General features: G+C 47.6%; 1 protein-coding gene across 5 annotated transcripts in view; it reads left to right on the plus strand.

The window, feature by feature from the left end:
* IQSEC1 (IQ motif and Sec7 domain 1) overlaps positions 1-18,364 on the plus strand; it is a 186,418-nt gene that overhangs the window by 137,723 nt on the left and 30,331 nt on the right. For all 5 annotated transcript variants that reach the window (XM_015566040.1, XM_015566037.1, XM_015566038.1 and 2 more), the window contains exons 2-3: positions 8,806-9,094; positions 14,301-15,550. In XM_015566040.1, the coding sequence (XP_015421526.1) occupies positions 8,806-9,094; positions 14,301-15,550 (1,539 nt within the window). The remainder of the gene's footprint in view (positions 1-8,805; positions 9,095-14,300; positions 15,551-18,364) is intronic.

Raw genomic sequence — 18,364 nt, forward strand, 5'->3', positions numbered from 1 at the left:
CCTGTCCAGGGCTTGGGCGGGGCGGGTCCCAGGGGATCTACAGGGCGGGTGGAGTTATGGCTGCTCTCAGTTCCGTCCCTAGGGGCTCTGCCTCACAGAGTCCCAGCAACCGCTGCAAACCTCGGAGAGAAAGCTGCCCTCGAGTTCCGACGAAGCCAGACAGTCCCGCCTCTCCCGTTTGAGTCTGGGTCCCCAGAGACTCGCCCGGCTCTGGAGCTCAGAGTCTGAAGCTCCCTCCCGATTCATAAATTTTTATATTTAGAAACAATACTGCAGTGAAATTCCTGATATTTATTTCTTTCCTCATTGATCTTTTCTTAGCCTGAATTTCTAGAAAAGGGATTTCTGAACCAGGAGGATCAAAAGATTTCAGGCAGCAGCCATATAATTGTCATACAATATTCCAGTAACTAAATTGACAAGGAATGCCAGAGACTTGGAACAGATACCCACCCTATTCTTTGATTTGCATGTGGTCCAGCAGTTTAAGAGATCATGAGTCCAGTCACGGTGGGGAGCTGAGGACTGACTCCAGAGTCTTTAATCCTGCTTGTGGGAAAAGCCTCCCCAAGGGAGCTGACCTGTGTGCTGAGACACTGAACTCCACATGGGAATAACTGTGGAGTGGTGTTCAAGGCATGGTTCCGTGGGCCTGGAGGCTCAGGAGGGAGGAGGCAGTAGTGGGAGCAGAGGGGTGGGAGTGGGGGTGAGGGTGGAGGTGCGCCTGGCAATTCCCTGACCCCAAAGTCCCACCAGTGTACTCAGGTCAAAAGCAAAGACTTTTGTCCCTTGGGCAATCTGCTGTGGGGATCTTGCTGTGGGGAGTGAGAAGATGACTATTCTGATGACATTTGACACTTTCTCCTCACCCAGGAAAGAACTGGGATTAGAGTTGAGTGCTAATCAGGACAAGGGCTTAGATCCTTGAGTTTTAGGGTGCTACTATAAATAAAATATATTGGTTCAGCCAGTCAAGCATCCACATGATTTAATTTGATAATTATTTCTAGCTACTACTCTGAAAAAGTTCTACATACTTTTGAGAGTGCCTGTTGTTGCACATACGTGTCAACACTGGGCATTTTCACTTAAAAAAATTTATCTTTCTGTTAGCCAGATTAAGAAAAGACTCTTCTAACGTTTAATGTTGTGTAGCTTCTTATTGGGACCAATAAGAAGTGATGTTCTCTGGCTCAATACAAACTCTTAAGCTTCATATCTCCACTAATGATGTCTTCACTTTTGTCCACTCATTTTATTGGAGGACAGTATTGGTTGTGGCACCATGGTGGTTATAGTAAGATGGCCTCACCATTTCTTTTCTTATCAGGATAGTTTGAGGTTGGTTTTGATTTTAGGGACATGGAAGGGCTGCCACATTGCACAACTCAAGGGAACACCACTCACATAGATTCTGCAGGAATTGGTGACAGATTGAATGGGGCAGGGGTAAGGGTTGGCTGTAGGGGGGCGGACTGAAGTGATGGCATCCAGGACTCTGGCTCAGGTCGCTGTGTCACTGTGCGGTGATGGAGAAAGATCACAAGATAGGTTTGCAGCACATGTATGTTGAGTGGGGATGATGTAAGAAAAAATGTTTCAGAACCCAGTACACAGCAGGCATGGGGGAGTGCCTTCACTCCTTCAGCAAGCATTTACTGAACACATGTGTTGGCACTTGGGGAATATCAGTAAGCAAAACAAACAAATTTACCCTTGTTCTTATAGAGCTTATGTACTGATGTAGGAGACAGACAACAAACCAAAAAAATATAATGAATACATTATACAGTGTGTTCCAAGGTGATGATCGTCATGGAGAGAGGAAAAGCAGAGTAAGGATTAGAAGTGCTGAGGGGAGGGAGGGGAGGTTTTAAACTAAGTGAGTAGGGTGGGCCTCCTTCAGAAGGTAGCATTGAGTCAGGACCTAAAAGAGATGAGGGCGAGGTCCATGCAGAGATATAGGAAGAGTGTTCCAAGCAGAAGGAGCAGGCCATGTAAAGGCCCTAAGGCAAGAGTATGCCTCACTCTTTTGAGAAGAGAAGTCAGTGAGGCTGGAATAGAATGAGCAAGGAGAAGAGGAGCCAAGATGACAAGCCTTGAAGGACATGTCAAGGACAGTGTCTTCTAAGTGTGATGGGGAGCCTAGGAGGCACTTGATCTGGTTTATGTTTTATCAGGATTGCTCTGACTTCTGTGGGGAGAAGAGAAGCAGGGAGAAGAGTAAGGAGGCTGTGTGATAATCCAGGAAACCTTGCTGGTGGCCTGCATCACCTACTGAGGAGAGGGCAGAGCCTGGGTATGTTTGGAAGGTAGGACTGATAAAGGAGAGGACGCTGGAGTTGACATCGTGAAGGGAAAGGCTGTGGGTGACTATCAGACCCCCTTTCTTGGCCTTGAATGGAGGCCCGGCTCCTTCTACCTAGCATGTTCTGGAACCTGCGGGCCCAAGGTATTTAGGAGGGCAGGTAATGCACAGAGCAGGAATCCTGGGCTGTCATAGCTCCAGAAAGTTCTTCACTCCCCAACCAACTCCATTCCTATCAGACCTAAAGAGTGCCCCTCCTGCTGGACCCAGTCCTCCCTCCAGGGTGGTAAATCATGTTGATGTCCTGCCTAGAAATCCAGGTTGCCATTTGGGCAGCCATGCCCTTGATCACTATAAGGCAAGGTACAGCCCTTAGTTCAGTGACCCTCAACTGTTTCCCTATGCCCCAAACCACAGACGGGCCTACAGACACTCCCCTCCCTGGCGTTAGGGAGAATACCCTGTTTTGCCTGCTCACACTCGTTTTAAGGCCAGGTCAGCAAGGACTAGGGTAAGGATCAAATCCATCACCTACATGAGAGATGAGCACTGCTCCTCCTCCCAGAGCATCAGGCAGAGTGGAGAAGGCCCAGACCTGCCGCACTCCCTGACAGCCACAGGCAGCTCGGAGTGACTGAGATGGCACGTGGGGCATCTGCCTCTGGGATGCACAGAAACCTCCCTCTTTCCTGTTTCTGCAAACTCAGGCCAGAATATTTTAAATCCACATGAGCAGAGCCCTGACCAAGCATTGCCAGCATGGGGAAATCCTGGTGAGGTGTTCACAGGCTGCTCTCAGAAGGCAGGATGGTGGGAGGAGTATGCGGCTTTCAGCCACACAGCCCGCTGGGCTTTTCCAGTGGAGACTATCTGCTCATCTGTAAGTTGACATTAACCGCCTGTGGGTGTGACATGGGGACACCTTCACTCTTCCACACACTGTTTATTGTGAGGCACTGTTTGAAGCTTTATCAGAACTATGAACGTAAGAAATAACCAAACCTGTAGAGAATTTTTGTAAAAGTTTATTTGAGCCAAACTGATGACATGCCAGAAAGCAAGATTTCAAATGCTCTGGAGAATGACAATTTTGAAGTTTCTTTTATACATTTGAAGTTAATTGAGGGAACAAAGGAAGATTACATGGAGGTGGGAGAAAGCAAGGTGGGGATTGAATTACAGAGTAGTGAAGATTATATGCTCACTTAAGGGTGTTACCATTTATTTCAAAGGTGTGTTAATCTAGATGCACAGAAACAATGGATGAGGCTTGCTTATGGCAAAAATAAACCTTTTACTGGAAAAGTTATATGCCTGGGACATGACTACCTACCATGATCTGCCCAGGTAGGAATTTATGATCAGATCACCCTGTGAGGTTACTTTCCATAAAACCCCTTTTTTTGTTCACAGTTCCCCCTTTTGGTTATAAAACAGTCCAGAGGTTGTATTGATGACCAACCTTTTGGTCGGATAGTATGGTATCACAATGTGAGGAAGGTTTTCTCTTAGGAAGTCTCAATATCAATGTTGTTTTGTTGCAAAGGTGGGCCAATGGGGAAGAGGCAGTACCATAACCATAGGATGTGTGTTGAGGCCAAATTTTCCAAAAGGGAAGGGCAGGTAAATGGAAGGCAGTGAGGCCTTTTGGGCCTTCATTGTGAAAAACTCTCTGGATCATTTCTGTGCTATGAGCTAGCATGATTCACATTTTGCCTCTATCTCACTTTTTGTATTTTGCATCTAGTATAACATTCACATAAGCCATGAAAAGAGTATTAATAGTTATACATGTTCAGTAATCATAAGGAGTTGGACTATATAGAAAAAATCCAAAGAATAAGTATAATATTATGATGACTATTATTAGCAGACAAAAACAATGGAAATGGATTCTGAGTTCAACATCACTTTGTTGGTATGCAGACCTTGTAGATGTCTTTGGATAGCTGTCCACCTCTGAAGTCAGGGGCTTCTCAACCTAGAGGAGTCTTTGGTGTCCCTTATAGGTGGAGGCTAGTGTCAGAGACACAGGGGTTGATGTCCCTTCCTGGTGAGGTGCCCAATAAGGCCCCTTCCGATGAGATTGGAAAGTGTCTTTTATTTGACGTTCTTTCCAATAAACAAAATCTCCAGGTGGCAGTTAGTGATCTTTAAAGTCATTGTCTCCTGGGAGCTCCCTGTGAGAAATGGTCACCTACTTGGCATTTTCTTTTTTAAAAAAACCATATTTTTATTAGTTTCAGAGAGGAAGGGAGGGGGAGAGAGAGAGAGATGGAAACATCAATGATGAGAGAGAATCATTGATCAGCTGACTCTTCATGCTCCACACTGGGGATTGAGCCCACAGCTGGGGCATATGACCTGACCAGGAATCGAACCATGACCTCTCATAGGTTGACGCTCAATCTCTGAGCCACACAGGCCAGGCCTGGTTATTCGTTTTTTACCACTTATTTACATTAATGCAATTTAACATTAAAGAAACAACAAAAGAACAAATCTTTAATGTCAATAACCTGAAAGACATTTCTGTTCTACTTAAACCAACAAAGTTTATTTACTAAAGAGCAATTTTAGACCACATGAACTTGAAAAGCTTTTGGGTTAGTTTCTATAATTCTGAGAATTTTAGAATACCCAGGCATTACAAATGCTTGCCCTCAAAATCAATTAACATCAATATGCTTAATTTTAACAATATTCTCCAGAGGTAAAAAGTTGCCTCACATTTACAATATAGATATATAGAAACACATAGACAAAGAGAGTTTCTAGCCATGAGAAAAACTAGCTTATAAAAGAACAGTTGGATCCATATTTTGTTTTGGCAGTTGGGATAAGAAGACACAAAATCTGTCCTTGACAAGTCAAGTTCCAATGACCTTCCCCCTTTTAAAATAAGGATAGGCATATTTATTTATTTATCTATTTAATATTTATAATACATATATATATTTTATTTCAGAGAGGAAGGGAGAGGGAGATAGAAACATCAATGATGAAAGAGAATCATTGATTGGCTGCCTCCTGCTTGCCCCACATTGGGCATGGAGCCCACAACTCAGGCTTGTGGCCTGACTGGGAATTGAACTGTGACCTCCTGGTTCATAGATAGATGCTCAACCACTGAGCCAATGCCACTAGGGCAGGACAGGCATTTTTTAATACCTCAAATAATTGGATTGCCACCTAAAGTACATCATAAGTTCTATGTGTCCCCATCCATTTATCTAAATCCTCTTTTTGGAGCTTTGAGAGACCAATTAAATGTTTTCCATTCATTCTGCCTAATTTTACAGCCAGCTTTTTCTAATTGTGCCTGAAAATGATTTGAAGTGACAAAGGATCCTGCAGAAGTATTAATGGTAGGCTGACAGTTGTGGGACTTGTTGGCCTCTGGGGCACAATTTCCCAATTAATTTTAGTTTTCCTTTGAGATCTTTAGAGTCTAAACAAACTTCTAGGGAAAATCAGCCTTTATGTGTGCCCTTCTTTGGATGAGCCAGATATGGTGAATCTCTCTATGGAATGACTGCTTTACACCCTGGAGAAAATATTTCCTCAGGCAATTCCACAAAGATTCTTAGTCACCTAAGAATACCTGAGATTCAGGTTGGGGAATGAAGTGTCCTTTCTCTTTTGGAGCTAACTAGAGTTCAGTCTCTCATTTAACCAGGAAAGATTTTGTTCAGATTCTCAGTAAGCAATCAAATTTAAAAACAAAACAAACAAACAAAAAAACAGCTAAAATTAAAAGCAGCAACCCATTTTACTCTACTTTCCCTGGATTATCTCAACCCTTTTCTACCTCAAGAATTTTCTAAGAACAGCTCGGATAAATTCAGGATCAGTTGCCTAAAACAGGGAGGTCCAGGATTTCAAAAGAAAACTCATCCAAGTGTACCCAATGTGACGCAGGGAGCCAGGGGGGCACAATGGGCCCTTGCTGGTACCTAGCATGGGGTACCCCAGTTATGTGTCTGCAGGGTGGTCCTGGGTGGGCTTCTTCAGAATCCTGCATTACTACACCAAGTAAATGTTGATGTAACCTGTAGAGAATTTTTGTGTTTATTTGAGCCAAACTAAAGACATGCTAGGAAGTAAGATCTCAAATGCTCAGAGAATAACAGTTTTGCAGTGTCTTTTATACATTTGGAATTAAGGAGGGAATAGAGGAAGCTTACATGAAGTTGAGAGAAAACAAAGTACAGTATAGTTAAAATTATGTGCTTCCTTGAGGATGATTACTTCTGAGGGCTCTGAAAAAGGCATTTTGGACAGGGCTTGCTTAAGGAAAAGATAAGTCTTTTATAGGTCTGGGGTATGACTACCCACCATGACCTGCCCTGTTAGGAATTTATGATCAGATCACCCTGTGACGTTACTTTTGGTTATATTTATTACAGAGCCCCCTTACTGTCCTAGTAAAAACAATACTAGCATTTTAAGTTCTGTGTGTCCCCATCCCTTTCATTCCTCTGATCCCTCAAAGGCATCTAGCCCTTGAAATGAGAACTGACCCACCCTGGTTCACAGCCAGATCAAGGCAAAGCACCTAGTCTTTTAACTTCTAGCCTAGGGCTCTTCCCCAGAGAAGGACCTCTAGTCACACTTTAGCCTCTGGGGAGCAGAATGGGATGTCCTTTGTCACAGGACAGCCACTGCAAGTTCCTGGAAGCAAGGCCAGTTGGTAGAGTGGAAGTCTTTTTGTATTATGAGTTGGCCACCCAGACCTGGCTCAGGGCAGAATTGGAATAGACTGCATTGGTCTGCTGCCTTTGTCTTGGCCCTCTCTGTTCCAGGGTCCCCTTCCCGAACCCCTACTTCGAGTCTCACCTAGGAGTCAGTGAACATTCTCACATTCTACACTTGGCAGTATGGCCCTGCCAATCCCTGTGACAAGTAGAGGCAAGGGAAGGGGGCTAAACCAGTTGACCCCGAGGCTCTTGAATGCAAGGCTTTCCCATTAGTCTGCAGATGGGAGTATTGAGGAAGGACAGTAGCCTGGGAAGGGCCTGCATCCCTTCTCTGAAGTACTGGGCCCCAGAGAGACCCTGCCCTGGCCACAGGGTTTTGTAAAGGTTGAATGATACTCTACAGCAGAGGTGGGCAAACTTTTTGACTTGAGGGCCACAATGGGTTCTTAAACTGGACCAGAGGGCCGGAACAAAAGCATGGATGGAGTGTTTGTGTGAACTAATATAAATTCAAAGTAAACATCATTACATAAAAGGGTACGGTCTTTTTTTTCCAATAGTTTTATTCATTTCAAACGGGCCATCCGGCCCGCGGGCTGTAGTTTGCCCACGGCTGCTCTACAGGGACAGGCAAATGGAAAGGCATGACTAGAGGGGTACCAGAAGCTGTGTTAGAAATATCTTGTATAAATTTCTCCCTTCGCTCCATGTCCTATGCTGAAGAGCAGTCTGCAGTGGTAACCAGTGTCCATCAGCTGAGTTCATGAGTTTGGGATGAAGTCAACCATTCCCCTCATCAGCCCTGGTGCTTGGAACTTTGGGAGAATATATATGTGCCCTGGGGATGAGGGGCAGGAGGTGGAAGGGAGCACCTGGTCTTGGGAGTCCCACCAACTTGGGCCTTAATCCTACTCACTATCGATGCAACCTCAGGCAAGTCCCTGCATCAGAACAAGTGCCACAGGCTCTAACAACAGATGTTTATTCCTCACAGTTCCTGAGGCTGAGAGTCTGAGATCAAGGTGTCACAGGGCTCCTTTCTCTGAGGCCTCTCTCCTTGACATATAGAGGGCTACTTTCTCGCCATGTCCTTACATGGTCATCCCTGTGTGTGTGTCTGTGTCCTAGTATCTCTCATAAGGATTCCAGTCATATTGAATTAGGACTGTAATGACCTCATTTTAACTTAATTATCTCTTATAGACCCTACCTTCAAATAAAGGCATATTCTGAAGTACCGGGGGTACCTTATGATCCCTGAGTAGGTGCAATAGTCACTTTTATTAATTACTGTTTTTTAAAAAAAAACAAAACTACAAAATCAGGGGTTTACTTAATGCAGGTGGCAGGAGTGAGGGAGAAGAAGTGATAGGGTCCATTCAGTCAGTGAGTAAATCTTACTGAGCACCTACTGTGTATAGGCCCTGCTTTAGGTGTATCAATGGGCTAAACGTCTGTCCTCACAAATTGACATTTTTGTGTAGGAGATGGACAGTAAGCAAAATCAGTAAAGTGTTAGATGTTAGAAGATGATAAGTTTTACAGAGAAAATGAACCCTGAGGGAGGTGAGCCTCAGGAAGATGTGGAGCAGAGAGTCTTGGCAGGGTCCCTCTGGCTGTACAGGGTGGTCAACTGTAGGAGGGTGAGGGGAAGTAGGAAGACTAGGGGTGTAGAGTCCCACTGCCATGTGGTTAGGCTGCCTCTTGGACATTACCCCCTCTTACCTCCTGATGCCCCGAAATGCCTGGATTCTGGTTTCCTGTTCATTGGAGGCCTCTCTCCTCTCTCTTCTACAGTGTGGAGGGCGAGGCCCCCAGCAGTGAGACCTGCACATCATTGGACAGTCCCTCGGCCTATCACCAGGACCCCTTAGCACCTGGATCCAGCCTGAGCCCGGACCATTACGAGCACACATCTGTGGGTGCCTATGGGCTGTACTCAGGGCCACTGGGACAGCGCACACGGAGGCCCAAGCTGCAGCACTCGACCTCCATCCTGCGCAAGCAGGCCGAGGAGGAGGCCATCAAGCGCTCACGTTCCCTCTCTGAGAGCTATGAGCTCTCCTCGGACCTGCAGGACAAGCAGGTAGGTGGGGCCTGTCTCTTGGCCACTTGGGAACGGGCAGCAGCCTTCATGGGAGAGACCCAGCTGGGGTTGGCTTCTTGTCGCTATGTCTTTGAGCCTCCTCTGAGAAGTGTGTGTCCTTGTATCTGCGGACTGGACGTCATTGTGAATGTCAGGTGAGCATACACTGACTGGGTCTCCTCCCTGTATCCCATTGAACTTCCAGACCAGGCCTTGGGTCGGTTCTGGCTGAGAGAGATTTCAGAATGGCCACGGTGAGTCTTAGGGACAAGTAAGAGCAGGCCTGGGTTAATGTGTGTGTTCTGGGGGAGGCCAGGTAGGAGGGACTGAGAGGGGCTTTGATGACAAAACACAGAGCCCATGTCTGTCTTCCTGAAGTCCCTCTTCACTCCCTCCCCTGCAACTCCAGATTTGGGGAGCCTGTCTCAGGCAAACAGGGTTGCTGCTTGGTTTGTGAGATCCCAAGTCGGCAGGAGAAAATAGGCCCTGGCATCAGCTCTGGGCCTGAGCTGGTGGCCCTGGCATCATGGCCCCTACCTCCACCCCTGAAGGCTAACGTAAGGGGCCCAGGACCTCAGGCCTGGGAGGGTGGAGAAGAAAGGGCTTGCCCTTTATTGGCCGGGTGGACTTACAGGGCTGCACTCAAAACCCAAATAACCTCTGCGTACAGAATGTGGGTGTGAAGTCACCTTCAGGGTGAGGGGAAAAAACAGACCTACCCTGGCTGACTCTGGGACTGGCCAGGCTTTGAAAAGTCAGTTTGAGTCATACACACCCCCTACCCACCCACCCATTTCCCTCCCCTGTTCTGCTAAGATAGCCGCTCTGCTCAGCCTGCCGCCCCCTCTCCTATGGACCCCAGAGAGCTAGTGTGTCCCATGTTTGGGGGAGCTGGCATCCCTGAGGAGGGTGGCTCATGGAGCTGAGCAGGCTCTTACTTTCCAGAGAGGTGAACAGACTACCAACCGGCAAGTTGGGGACCAGTACCCACACTTGGTTGTGTGAGGCTATAAGCCATTTTCCCCAGCCTCTACAGTGGCTCTGAGCAACCCTCTCCCCTGACACTAGCATATGTTTGGCTTTATTTTAGTGGCATCTATGCCTCTCTGTCTATTCTCCATGACAGACTCTTTGATTCTTTTTTTTTTTTAATTTGTATTGATTTTTAAAGAGAGAGGAAAGGAGAGGGAGAGAGAAATAGAAACATTGATGTGAGAGCAGAACATCCATCAGCTGCCTCCTACATATCCACAACCAGGGATCAAACCCACAACCTTTTGTTATATGGGACGATGCTCAACCAACTGAGCCATACCAGCCAGGGTAACTCTTCGCTTTTTCTTTTTTAAATTAACATGTTAAGTACCATGTCAGTCACTGCTGACTGATGATATACAATTTAATAATTCTTTATTGTTGGAAGTATTACATATGTCCCGCTTTCCCTCCCATTAACCCCCTCTAGCCCGCCCTCTCCCCCTCCCCTGCCCCAGGCCTTCAGCACCCTATTGTCTGTGACAATGAGTTATGCATATATGTATACAAATTATAGCCAACAGCTATAGTTGTCAGCTTGAACCTATGGTCCAAAATGTGGTCCCACGTGTCTGAGTGATGTGGGCTTGATAGAGTTCAGGTGCAGGTAATTGAGTAGGATCGAAACAAGAATGTTGTAAACATCTTAACCACTCCCTTACTGTGCCTCGTGGAATTTGGCTATTAAATTAAGACATGGCTTGTAGTCTGTGGCTATAGCTCTCCATCAGAGAAGCTCTCCATCAGAGACGACAGTGTCCCACCCAGACCCAGCTTTCATTTTCTTGTCTGTCTTTTCTCAATCCTTCACCACCCCCTCTCAGGGTTGCTGAGCTGGCATGGCACATAAGGCTCCCAATGTGGGGCTGAGTATGCCATGGCCGAGCCAGCCCGCCACACCTCTGGATCCACTCCGTTCATCAGTTTATTTTGTTACTTAGATTCCACATATGAATGTGATCATGTAATACTTGTCTTTCACTGACTGGCTTATTTCACTTAGCATGATACTCTCCAGGTCTCTCCATGCCGTCTTAAGGGGTAAGAAATTCTCCTTTTTTACTGCTGTGTAGTATTCCATGATATAAATGTACCACAGCTTTTTTTACCCACTCATCTACTGTTGGGCACTTGGGCTGTTTCCAGATCTTAGCTATTGAAAATGGTGCTGCTGTGGACATAGGGGTGCATATATTCTTTCTGATTGGTGCTTTGGGTTTCTTAGGATATATTCCTAGAAGTGGGATCACTGGGTCAAATGGCAGTTCCATTTTTTGAGGAAACTCCGTAGTGTTTTCCATAATGATTGCACTAGTCTGCTTTCCCATCAGCAGTGTACTAGGGTTCTCTTTTCTCCACATCTCATACAGTGGGCTCTCTTTTTATTTTGTTGATGGTTTCTTTTGCTCTGCAGAAGCTTTTAATTTAGCTGTAGTCTCATTTGTTTGTTTTCTCCTTAGTTTCCTTTGCCCTAGGAGATGTATCTATAAACATATTGCTACGAGAGATGTCTGAAATTTTGCTGCCTGTGGTTTTTTCTAGGATTTTTATGGTTTCACCATTTACATTTAAGTCTTTTATCCATTTTTAAAATATATTTTATTGATTTTTTACAGAGAGGAAGGGAGAGGAATAGAGAGTTAGAAACATTGATGAGAGAGAAACATCAATTCAGCTGCCCCTTGCACGCCCCCTACTAGGGATGTGACCGCAACCCGGGTACATGCCCTTGACTGGAATCGTACCTGGGACCCTTCAGTCCGCAGGCCGACGCTCTATCCGCTGAGCCAAACCGGTTAGGGCTCTTTTATCCATTTTGAATTTATTCTTGTGTATGGTGTAATCGGTGGTCTAAATTTTCTTTCTTTTTTTTGTTTTGTTTGCATGTGTCTGTCCAATTTTTCCAACAACACTTATTGAAGAGACTCTTAACTCCATTGTATGCTCTTGCTTCCATTGTCAAATATTAATTGAGCATAACGGCTTGGGTCAATTTCTGGGTTCTCTGTTCTGTTCCATTGATCTATATGCCTATTCTTGTGCCAGTACCAGACTGTTTTGATTACAGTGCCTTAGGGCAAATTGTTTCTGAGTAGGATGGGTCAACTGTCTTCCCTCCAGGCAAGGCAAATGTCTGTGTGGGAAAGATGTCTTCCACTGGGTGAGGGAATGGATCAGCACAGGAAACTTGGGGTGTCTTCCTTCTTAGCTCTATCTCCTGAGTCCCCAATCCTGGCTTCTGCTCACACAGCCCAGACTACTTCACCCTCCCTCCACCAGAGCACAAGGTGGGTGGCTCCACAGGGAATTTTGTGCATTGTCCCTTTAGAGGGTGCCTGAATTTTTAGCTGTCACTCCCTTGCAGACAGCAACCCTGCTTTTCACACCCAGATATTATGTGGGTACCCTTCTCCGTTCTGGTGCTTTCTGCTGGGGAGCCCAGCTAGGGGATTAAATCCCAGAGGCCCCACAACTGATATATCTCTCCGGAACTTCAGTTGCTGTCTGTTATCACCTGGTCAGCCCTTTCACGCCTCCACCCATCCTAGCAGTCTCTATGGGGTCTCCACTTTTGGTCTTCGGATATCAGGTTCTCTCCTGGGAGTCTTCCGTTGATTGTTCAGGAAGTTTTTCTGTATTTTAGTTTTAATTCCAGTTTGTTCCTGGGAGCAGGTCCATGCAGCATCCACTTACTCTGCTGCCATTTTTAATCCTAGTCAACTGTTTGCTTCTTGAGAGTAGTGACCTGTCTCTGTGTTACCAGTTTTGGTGTAGTGCCCACATCGAGTAAGCAGGTGGAACCTAGGTGAGCAGGGTACACTGCTTTGCCTCCCTGAGCACTGTGGATTGTTCTCGAGGATGTGAGAGTTCTCTTGGCTCCACAGCAGATGCTGCTTTTCCTGGCTCCCTGGGAGAAGCCAGTTCCGTCTCTTGCATTCCCACTGAGCAGGCTCTAGCTCCAGGTATACATCTGTTTCTCACTCAGTATCGAGGCCCAGAGCAGCCCTCAGAGCTGTCCTAGGTCACAAGTGGACTGGCATGAGTTTCAGGACTTCAGGAAGTCCCAGTCCCTCTCACCTGCCTGCAGCACTGCCCCAACTCCTAACTCAAGGAGAAGGACTGTCAGGGCCTGTGGTTCCAAAGAGTGAGAGCTTCTCTTCTCTGGGCCTCAGTTTCCTTGTCTGTATAGTGAGGGGACTTTGGGAACCTCTTAATTTGTCAACACCTTCCAGGAATATATTTCAGGGTCTTTTAGCCCCAAGTGTCCCTGAGCTTGGCATGTGCTGGACACTTGCCTCAGTTTCATTGAGTGATCAACACATTTCTGAGCAGGGCCAGGGTTAGAACCCAGGTGTCTGGCCTAGAAACCTCCTCAGTTTGGCGACTCTCTCGGGCCTCCCTAAAATTTAGTGACTCCTGCAGGCCAGCAAGAGCGCACTGTCAGTGCCACAGACAGGAAGCAAGGCTGGAAGCCTAAGCCCATGCTCAGTGTCCAGAACCTCGCCAAGATCTTTGGCAGGTCATTTGTGAGTTTGGTAATCCTCACCTGAGGATATTTTTTCCCACTGATTTTTAGAAGAGTGGAAGGGAGGGAGAGGGAGAGAGAAACATCAGTGTGAGAAAGACACATCAATCGGTTGCACCCCACATGTACTCTGACTGGGGTGGGGATCAAACCTGCCCTTGACCAGGAATTAAACCCACAACCCTTCAGTGTGCAGGCCGATGCTCTACCCATTGAGAAACACTGGCCAGGGCTGGCAGGTCTTTTAATTTGCCCATGCCTCTGGTTCCTTCTCTCTGGAGGTGCTTGCCTTCCTCTCTTCTAACATTCCAAAATTGTGTTAATCTGCATACCAAAAGATGCGCAAGGGCCAAGGCTTCTGTGGCTAAAGAAGTGTGGGAAATCACCACTTTTTAAAGGTTCTGAGAAGTCCTACAGGGAACATGCTTGCTTTAACTTTAACATGGTGTTTCTCCATCTTATTTAACCTTAGAACCCAGATTTTGCACATCAGCATGCACCAGTGGTTCTTTTAAGCAGCTTTGGGATGTGCTAAAGCCTTCCCAGATGGGGCCGCTATGGGCTGGGGAGGGAATGACTGCTGGTAGGAAATGTGCTACTCCAGCACTTGGGAATGTCTCCACTCTCCTCTGCTTCTCCCTCCAGGTGGAGATGCTAGAACGGAAGTATGGGGGACGCCTCGTGACTCGCCATGCAGCCCGCACCATCCAGACAGCCTTCCGCCAGTACCAGATGAACAAGAACTTTGAGCGCCTGCGCAGCTCCATGTCGGAGAACCGTATGTCCCGCCGGATTGTGCTGTCCAACATGAGGATGCAGTTCTCCTTTGAGGGGCCTGAGAAGATGCACAGCTCCTACTTTGAAGGGAAGCAGGTCTCAGTGACCGATGATGGCTCTCAGCTAGGGGCCCTGGTGCCATCTGAGGGCAGTGACTTCGGTGAGCCACCATCCCTCAAGTCTTCAGCCCCATCCAGTGATTTCGCAGATGCCATCACTGAGCTGGAGGATGCCTTCTCCCGGCAAGTGAAATCCCTGGCCGAATCCATCGACGATGCCCTCAACTGCCGCAGCCTTCATGCTGAGGAAACGCCAGTCCCTGACACAGGGCGATCCCGGGACACTGAGCCCCAGGCAGCCCTGCACACTGTGGACCACCACAAACTGGATGAGATGACAGCCTCGTACAGTGACGTCACCCTGTATATTGATGAGGAGGAATTGTCACCGCCTCTGCCCCTCTCCCAGGCGGGGCACCGGTCATCCAGTACTGAATTAGACCTGCAACTGCGGGCTGGGGGTGCTGCCCAGGACTACTGGGCCCTGGCTCACAAGGATGACAAGGGGGACACAGACACAAGCTGCCAGAGCACACCGTCACTTGAGCAGCAGGAGCAGCGGCTGCGGGTGGAGCACCTCCCTCTGCTCACCATCGAGCCTCCCAGCGACAGCTCAGTGGACCTCAGCGACCGCTCGGAACGTGGCTCACTCAAGAGAAAGAGTGCCTATGAGCGCAGTCTCAGTGGGCAGCAGGGCAGCCCCAAGCCCGGCCCCCACTGTGGCCCCCCTAAGGGCCTGCCCCGGGAGGAGCCAGAGTTGCGAGCACGGCCTTCCAGGCCGCTCGATAGCCACCTGGCCATCAATGGCTCAGCCAACAGGCAGAGCAAGTCTGAGTCAGACTACTCAGATGGGGACAACGACAGCGTCAACAGCACTTCCAATTCCAATGACACCATCAACTGCAGCTCTGAGTCGTCATCCCGCGACAGCCTGCGGGAGCAGACACTCAGCAAGCAGACCTACCACAAGGAGACCCGCAACAGTTGGGATTCACCTGCCTTCAGCAACGATGTCATCCGTAAGAGGCACTATCGCATCGGTCTCAACCTCTTCAACAAGTGAGTGCCTGCCAGCCCTGCAAGGAAGAGGAGGGTGGGGCATTAACACCCAAGGGACCTTGGCAAGGGCCTTCCTCTCATGCCCAAGTGTCTCCTTGAGCACCAGTGGGGTGACTCTGTAACAGTGCCTGGGAGGGCCAGTGCTGTTGGGCAGGGAGATGGGAGCCTGGTGAACAGGTTTGTGGGGAGAGCAAACACTAACAGGCTGAGCAGGGAAGAACAAGGGGCTTCTCTAAAGAGTTTGGGGCCCTGTCAACACCTAGAACAGTGACCAGTGCACAGCAGATGCTCAGGAAACTTGTGCAAAAGTTGATACAATGTGTAATGCCATGCCTAGCTGTGAGCAGCAGGCTCCAGGGTTTGGATATTTTTCTCTGGGTGATCTGAGCAAGAGCGTGATGCAGTCTGTGTGCAGCCTGGACTTGGAGGCACGTGTCAGGGAAGGGAGAACACAGATAAACCTGTGCTGGCAGAAGTCTCAGCCAGCGTGAAGCCCTTTGGGAGGTGTGTGAGCGGGGTCTATTGAGGGGCCGCCACCCGCCATGAGTTCTGGAAAGGTGGTATAGGGGCAGTCGTGAGAGCAGAACAAAGGACAGAGACTGGCATTTAAAGCAGGCTATTATTCTTTTTTGTTTGTTTTTAGTTCTTACATTTATTTTTTAATAAATCTTTACTGTTTAAAGTATTACATCTGTCCCCCTTTTTTCCCCATTGATTCCCTTCAGCCAGCCCCTGCTCCCCACCCCAGGCCTTCAGCACCCTATTGTCTGTGTTCATGGGTTATGCATATATGTATACAAGGTTTTTGGTTGATTACCTCCTACTCACCCACCCTCCCCCGCCTTCCCTCTGAGATTCCCCACTTTGCTTCATGCTTCCACACCTCTGGATCCACTCGGTTCATCAGTTTATTTTGTTACTTAGATTCCACATATGAGTGCGATCATGTGATACTTGTCTTTCTCTAGCTGACTTATTTCACTTAGCATGATACTCTCCAGGTCTCTGCATGCTGTTTCAAGGGGTAAGAGATTCTCCTTTTTTACTGCTGCGTAGTATTCTATGGTATAAATGTATCACAGCTTTTTTATCCACTCATCTACTGATGGGCACTTGGGCTGTTTCCAGTTCTTAGCTATTGTAAATTGTGCTCTATGAACATAGGGGTGCATATATTCTTTCTGATTGGTGCTTTGGGTTTCTTAGGATATATTCCTAGAAGTGGGATCACTGGGTCAAATGGCATTTCCATATTTATTTTTCCTTAGGAAACTCCATACTGTTTTCCATAATGGCTGCACCAGTCTGCATTCCCACCAGCAGTGTACTAGGGTTTCTTTTTCTCTATATCCTTGCCAGCACTTGTCATTTGTGGATTTGTTGATGGTAGCCAAATTCAAAGCACTGCCAAAAGTAGCAATCTGAAGGGGAAGGAGCTAGACACTCCCTTGGAGGAGATGTTGGAAAGCTCTGGTTATTGAACCTCAGATTTCACATCATTTCCTTTCACGGGGCCTCCAGGATTTGGGGTTACCAGACACGTGCTTGGTTCTGACCCCTCCAGGGTTGAGGACATGGCCAGCATGCCAGGTGGTTACTAACACACATTTACCAAACTTTCCTGCTTACTCATCTCCTAGAGTGGGGGAGTCTTGTGGGCACTTTTGAGCCATCGCTGGTGCAAGTGGAAGTGCTCTCTGGGTGATTCAGAGAGGTGTGTCCCAGAGCGCAGGAACAGGGAATGTTGCGTTCCTGTGGGGTCGGCCAGTGGTCTGGCGGTCATTGGTCATCACTCAGCTCAGAACTAAGAGTCTTGGACACCTGACATCTGCCATGGGTGCTGTTTCCTGCCTGTGGTCTGCTGCACATAAGGACCAGCCCTGGCCCTGTGCGAGTTGTGGCTAAATAGCAGGGAAGGTCATGTCAGAGCCTATCCTGAGCTCTGTCCAAAAAGTCTGCCCCACCTGCTCCAGGATACAGCCAGCTCCTGGATCAACTTAGTCCCAGGCCTGAGCCCTCCTGGGGGAGGCTGAGATGACCTGGGGTTTTCTGGTCCCTGGCAGATACCGTGTTCTTTCTTATGTGGGAACTCCCAACTGAGTGGACAGGTAGAGGCCAGAACAAAAAGTCTCCCTCAACCACCCAGTAGATTGTTTCTCACTCTATTAGTCTTTTTTTTTTTTTTTTACTTGAATTTATTGGCATGGCATTGTTACTGGAAAGGGGACCTGGCCTTGCGTGTGGTTTCTTGACTTTGTGCAGGAAAAATTTCACAACAGAGTCCAGGTGAAGTTTAGAGGGTGTTTATTAAAGCTGGGGACATGTAACAGGAAGGGGCTGGGGAAATGAGCCTAGGCCAGTGTGCTTTGGCACACTACGAAATCAGAGAAAAGGGGGCTTTGGGAAGAAGGTCAGGGGGTGTGCCAGGATGAACTGCCACTGCCTATTGCTACCCTGGTTGCAAGCTTCATGAGGTCCCTTAGAGTTTAGGAGATGCATGACTCTGAAGGAAGAAGGTGGGGAGAGGTGAGGGCATGCTCCTGGGAGGGAGAGCGCTGGTTGATTTGGAGAAGTCGGTCTAGGCCAGCCGTTAGCAAACTACGGCCCGCAGGGCTGGATCCAGCCCGTCCGAAATGGATAAAACTAAAAAAAAAAAAAGACCGTACCCTTTTATGTAATGATGTTTACTTTGAATTTATATTAGTTCACACAAACACTCCATCCATGCTTTTGTTCCGGCCCTCCGGTCCAGTTTAAGAACCCATTGTGGCCCTCGAGTCAAAAAGTTTGCCCACCCCTGGTCTAGGCTGTTGG

Source organism: Myotis davidii, unplaced genomic scaffold (assembly GCF_000327345.1).
Source record: "Myotis davidii unplaced genomic scaffold, ASM32734v1 scaffold282, whole genome shotgun sequence".
In the NCBI taxonomy this organism is placed as follows: domain Eukaryota; kingdom Metazoa; phylum Chordata; class Mammalia; order Chiroptera; family Vespertilionidae; genus Myotis; species Myotis davidii.